This window comes from Octopus bimaculoides, chromosome 7 (genome assembly GCF_001194135.2).
Source record: "Octopus bimaculoides isolate UCB-OBI-ISO-001 chromosome 7, ASM119413v2, whole genome shotgun sequence".
NCBI lineage: Eukaryota > Metazoa > Mollusca > Cephalopoda > Octopoda > Octopodidae > Octopus > Octopus bimaculoides.
Window position 1 is genome coordinate 5428962 of NC_068987.1, and position 6571 is coordinate 5435532.

The following is a 6571-nucleotide window of genomic DNA, read 5'->3' on the forward strand; positions in this document are numbered from 1 at the left end:
GTGACAATTGTCATTGTTGCATTGTCATAGATAAAACCGGAAACAGTATTTCATCAGCAGTATCATAACCATCATCATCATCATCATCATCATCATCATCATCATCATTAGCACAATTATCATCAGAAACATCAATATGAACATAATTAATAGTAATAATAATAATAATAATAATAATAATAATAATTAATAATTCTTATTACTACTGTTACACCCTTCCTTCTCATTTATTCTCAACATCGCCGTTATCGTCGCCGTCGCCGCCATTTTCTTCAACCGCTTCTTCTCCCCACACCTTCCTCCTCTGTATCATCATCGTTTCTATTTCTTATATTAATTTACTTCTATTACGTACATAAACCGTGTAATTACTTAGAGTTATTTTTCTGGTTGTTATTACAGAGGATTATATTCATTGACTTGTTGATTTATTTGTTTGTTTCTCCTTTTTTTTTTTAAAATTATTCACGTATTTCTCTCCATTTTCTTTTTTTTTTGTTAATGCAAAGGAATTACTAAGAGACGAATGGTCTGATCTTTGTGCTGCGTAACTGCTTTCGTCTTGTGATTAATTCAATCAAGACGAACGAAGCAATCACCACACAAACGGCAAATAAGGCAACAGAAAGGGAGACAATCACCGCCACTATATTGCTACTGAGAGATGTGTCGGCAATATGGTGGGCGTCTTTACTTCCTTTCACCGAGAACCGTGACGACATCTTAAAGGTGTCTTCATTTTTAACCAACACCGACTGCGACGACAACAGCGGGCCCGATTCGTCGGAAACCGACAAAAGGGTTTCGTTACCGCCGTTTAACATCTGTTCGTTACAGTTCGACTGCTCACTGCTACCATTTTCTGATGCATTGCGAGACGTGTTTAATTGACACTGCTTATTCAGGGTTGTCAAACGCATTCCCAGCACACTAAAACTACTTCGGTCGGCGTCGTAAAGCATTCCATAAGAAGTATTGATTTTAATATCTAAGATCGAATGGTACGTGCCTTGAAGATTCCCAACTCGTGTAACCGTTACGTTCTCCTGAGTTAGCTTGTAGACGTGAGTAGCTGTTTCGTTGGTGTAATAATCAAGTAAAACTTGTGACGATGGTTCATCTCCGAGTGTTGACGGACTGACAGCAACCAACGAACTGGCGTTGTGTTGGCTTTTCAGGGAAAAAGCCTGGTAACCTATGTACTGTTCCAACGGTGGCAAGATGAAGTCGTTCTTGTACATAGTCTGTTGGTCATACGAACTTACATTCGTGATATACATCACTTGGATCGGTTTAACCGATTTTAACATGATATAGCATTCATTTAGAAAGTCCAATTGAAGCGCATCTGAGTCTTTGACCATATATGATGCCACTGTGGTTTCCAGGGTAACCGTCACGTTAGTTTCACCTGCAAAAATAAAACAAAGTTTGTAAATACATAAATAAAATTAGGTAGATAAGGGCTTTTCACTTTTACAAGTTTACTTTAGGTAGCGTATTTACTCGTGTATAAGGCGTATTCGCGTATAATTTGCACTCCAGTTTTTTCACTTAAAATTAAGCATAAAATAGTGCGACTTATACACGAATAAATACTACACACACACACACACACACATATGTGTTTAACGTTTTCTTGATGTCCTGTACCCATATATGCATGTATATATACATATAGATGTAGGTATAAACATATATGTATGGATATATGCATATGTTTATATATCATTTATATTATGTTTGAGTGTGTGTGTGCATGTGTGTATGTGTGTGTGTGTGAGTATACAAGTATGTATATATGCACATACATATATATGCATAATGTATATTTATATATATATATATATATGTATATATATATATATATATATATATATATATATAGAGAGAGAGAGCTTTCTCTCTTAGTAAGCAAAAGAGAAAGAGAGAGTGTAAGCAAGAAAGAGACAGAGTGAAAGAGAGAGAGAGAGAGAGAGAGAGAGGGAGAGAGAGAGAGAAAGAGAGAGAGAGAGAGAGAGAAAGAGAAAGAGAGACAGAGAGGAAGATATTGAAAGAGAGGGAGCGAAGAGATATAAATGAGACCGCTGGATGAATAAAACTCATTAATCAACAAATTGAATGAATGCCAGACGACAAATTTTTGCCTTCCCCAGTTGTTGACAGTATTTGCTGACCATTGAGAATATACTTCAACAGTTTCCCATCGTCACGTGGCTTACCGCATAACATTATTAGCCAATCACAGGTCAGGATATCTTAATGATTTATTTACGACACTCTTTTACGATATTAGCTGCCGCATTGTTTTATGGCAATCATCTATATTTGATACTGATAACAAATGTATGTATGTATGCATGTATGTATGTATGTATGTATGTATGTATGTATGTATGTATGTATGTATGTATGTATGTATGTGTGTATGTATGTATGTGTGTGTGTGCGTGCATGTATATGTGTGTGTGTGCCTGTCTATCTATCTATCTATCTATCTATCTATCTATCTATCTATCTATCTATCTATCTATCTATCTGCCTGTCTATCTATCTGTCTGTCTGTCTCTTTTGTTTTACTAACTGGATTGCGGCCATGTTGGGGCTCCGCCTTAGCCGTACAAATTAATCCCAGTAGTTATTTTTCTTTTAAAATCTGGTACTTTTTCTATCGGTCGTCGTTATTATTATTATTATTATTATTATTATTAGTATTATTATTATTATTATTATTATTATTATTATTATTATTATTTTAGTGTCCTTTGTCTAAGCTATTTCGTCACGCATCTTGTGACCTCTTCAGCCACTCTTTATTCCACGTGTCTTCTCTTTTTCTTTTTAGTTCATAGTATCTTTACAGACCAAGAGGAGACATGTAGGATAAAGAGTCGTTGAAAAGGTCACAGAATGTGTGACGAAAGAGCTTAGACAAAGGACACGAAATCAAGAACAGTAACAAAGCTGTAGTGAAGTCCAAGTATATATTGTGCGTGTGGTTATTTGGTACAAATATGACCATCCTCAATTATAACAGAAATGCTCGAAATGAGGAGTAGATAGACAGCCGACAACAGATGAAGGGTCCTTTCTCTGTGTTTACTTGTCCTGTTTTCCATTTTTCTCACGTTGCTTATGTATTTCATGTTATTTGCACCCTTGGTAACGTCCTGTACCCATATATGCATGCATACATATATTATATATTATCTATTACATATATATACACACACACAGATCTCTCTGTGTGTGTGTGTGTGTGTATGTTTGTGTGTTTGTGTGTTTGTGTGTGTGCGTGTGTGTGTCCCACTGCTTGACAATCGGTGTTGGTCTGATTACGTCTCCTCCGTAACTGAGCGGTTCGGCAACAGAGACCGATAGTATAAGTCCCAGACATTATAAAAAGAAAATATGCACTGGAGCCATATTCTTCAACTAGTCTTTCCTCTTTTTCTTCAGGCATGCAAGGTGTGAATTGAGGGACACTTGACTGCTGTTTCTAGCAGTACAAAAGAGCAGAAAGGAAAAGCAAATGAAAAACAAAACAAAAACAAACACCCCTTCCCCCACCCAAAAAAAAGAAAAACGTGGAAAGGTTCTCTCTTTGGCACGTTTGTAGGATGGTGATGTGCCATATCAGTTTCGAAACAACTGATTCGAGAATGAACGAAAAATATATCGAACAAATTCCATGTGCGATATTATCGATTGGTTTTTAACCAAATTTCGCTTCGTTAACAAACCAAATTGAGGTTAATCAAATTTTGAGCAATTAAATGTATTCAATTATCAACCTTCATCTGCTCTTGTTGACGATAGCTAATTACAACCAGCGCAGCAGAATGTCTAAATAATGGACGTCGCAGTTCGTTACAAATCAGAGATTTTGGCTCACAGTGACACCAAATCCGTAAAACCATTTATTTTCCTTTAATGAAATAATTAAAGAGACGTCTCTATACGATTATTTCGGTCCGATATTATTCGTCTGTCAAATTTGAAGAATTTTCATTGAAATTATAAACATGCCGGGCGCTGGTGTGGCTGTGTGGTAAGAAGTTTGTTTCCCAACCGCATGGTTCCGGTTTTTGTTCCTCTTCTAAGCAGAAGATACTTAGGCAAGTATCTTCTGCTATAGCCTCGACAGGACCAAAGTCTTGAGAGTAGATTTGGTAGACAGAAACTGAAAGAAGCTCATCGTACACAGACACACACACACACATTTATGTGTGGGTGTCATTTTGTCTGTATTTGTCTCCCACCACCGCTTGACAACCGGCGTTGGTGTGTTTACATCTCCATAATTGTGTCCACGCAACAAAATAGAAAACTGAGGATCCCCAATAGTATTTTAAGGGACCATGAAAAATTCTGCTTTAGATGTATCTATTGCGAGAAACTTCTAGATTTCTTTCCCTAACAGTTTATATTAACAAGTTAATGTGTGAAAAACAAAACAGGAGAGTTCAGATTCCGCCGAGGTCGACTTTGCCTTTCATCGTTTTGGGGTCGATAAATTAAGCACCAGTTGCGTACTGGGGTCGATCTAATCGACTGGCCCCACCTCCACCAAAATTTCGAGCCTTGTGCCTAGAGTAGAAAAGAAAAACAAAACAGGAATTCTGAAAGAAGTTTCTATAAAACTAGTTTTTACACATCAAATGTTTATGGGGGTCCACCAGAATAAAATAGTAGTGAATGGGGTCCATAGATTATAATAATGGTTGAGAACCACTGCTTTAAAGCAATAACCTCGTCAAAGAGAGGAATGGTTAAAATCATCGGATTTTATTTTATTCTTTTACTGGTTTCACTCATTTGGTTGCAGCCATGCTGGAGTAACGCCTTTAGTCGAACGAATCGACTCCAAGACTTATTCTTTGTAAGTCTAGTACTTATTCTATCGGTCTCTTTTACCTAACCGCTAAGTTACGAGGACGTAAACACACCAACATCGGTTGTCAAGCGATGGTGGGGCGGGTGACAAACACAGGCACACAAACACACATATATATACGATGGGTTTCTTTCAGTATCCGTCTACCCAATCCACATTCACACATACACACGCACGCGCACCTCGTTTTGGGATCACCACTACTTTATTATCTCCCCTTCTTCCTAGCTCTCCTATGTAACCCCTCTGTTCGGCATTCGCCATGATAGATCGCTAGCTACTAAACCTTTTTCTATTTTCTCTCCCTGTTTATTTCTGTTGAAGAGCGTAGGCTCGAAACGTAAAAGACTTTCTCACTTCCCGAGCGTTAAACTAATACATCCATTTGTTGTTTACACATCCGTCTTCGTCTTTTGCTTTTTTGTAAATTCTCACTATAGTAGAAGACACTTGCCCAAGATACCACGCAGTGGGACTGAAGCCGGAACCATGTGGTTGGGAAGCAAACTTCTTGCCACATAGCCACTCCTGCACCTCGAAACTTTGATTACAGATTGCGCTTAGCAGTCTCTTATTTCTACCCAGTTGTCTAATTCATTGTACACCTCCAAGAGCATTAGCAGTACAAGCGAAATACAAACTATGACTTCAAATTAACAGATTGCGGATTTATATTGCTTACCGCATATTCTGTAACGAGCCATAATGTGGTCTGAAGTTATATTACCCCACTGTGAATTTAAATTAGATTTGATACCTGTTTATTAAATATAGAACAAATAATTATAATTACAATGTAATTACGCTTATACAATGTAATTACAATTATAATTACGCACATGATTATAACTCGCGTGCGTGTGTGTACTCCATTCAATTTGATTCAGTTTTCTATCGATATTTCTTTTGCATTAATGATGAGGCTTAGGTGAAACCTATCAGATACGAAGTATTAAATGTTACCCTTTTTTAGCATATAGGGAGCATATTTTTGTTCCCTAAAAATCTTTCTAAAAAGTCTTCTCGAGTCCTGCATGCAAAGTTGAGCCTCCATAAACTAATTTTGCCCCTAACGCTCAAGACTGAAAGCTAATAAATCAAAAACATGTAAGGACAAACACAGGACGAAGAGTACAAAGGGTTTTGCGAAAAAGAAAGGTCCGTGTAAATATTAAAATAACAGCGAAAAATATAACAGTAATAATAATAATACTAATAATAATAAATACCCTGATGCAGTACCAGGCAGTGGCTCTCATGGTTTCTGATCTTAATTGATTGGAAGTGTTATCATGTACATTGTTTTGTCTTGGTATAAAAAGTTGGGCTACAGAAAATATTCTGCTTACTACCACAGATTTGCTTCTCAGTTGTTTGACCTTAACCAGTTGAGCATGCCCCTTAGTGGCTGACGATATGTGCATTTCTGATCATATAACTGTCTAAGGGATAAAAATATCCGTTTATCTACCAGTATGATTACCTATGTTAACCCTGGGCATATATATGCAAGCATATTATGTTCATAGGTCACAGGTAATGACAAAGATAAACGTGAGTTTATCAGGAATCAAATTCAAAGTAAACAGAAAATGGAGAAATATTGATCAACAACAATTGGCTTATATCAGTTATTACTTTTTAATGTGTGTGTGTGTGTGTGTGTGTGTGTGT

The 6571-nt window shown here is 36.9% G+C and overlaps 1 protein-coding gene across 1 annotated transcript in view; it reads right to left on the bottom strand.

The window, feature by feature from the left end:
- Window positions 1–420: 420 nt before the first annotated feature.
- The window catches only part of LOC106883202 (uncharacterized), a 131310-nt gene continuing 125159 nt past the window's right edge, over window positions 421–6571 (bottom strand). The window contains exon 5 of the mRNA XM_052969187.1: window positions 421–1411. Within this exon, the coding sequence (XP_052825147.1) occupies window positions 516–1411 (896 nt within the window). The 3' untranslated portion in view covers window positions 421–515. The remainder of the gene's footprint in view (window positions 1412–6571) is intronic.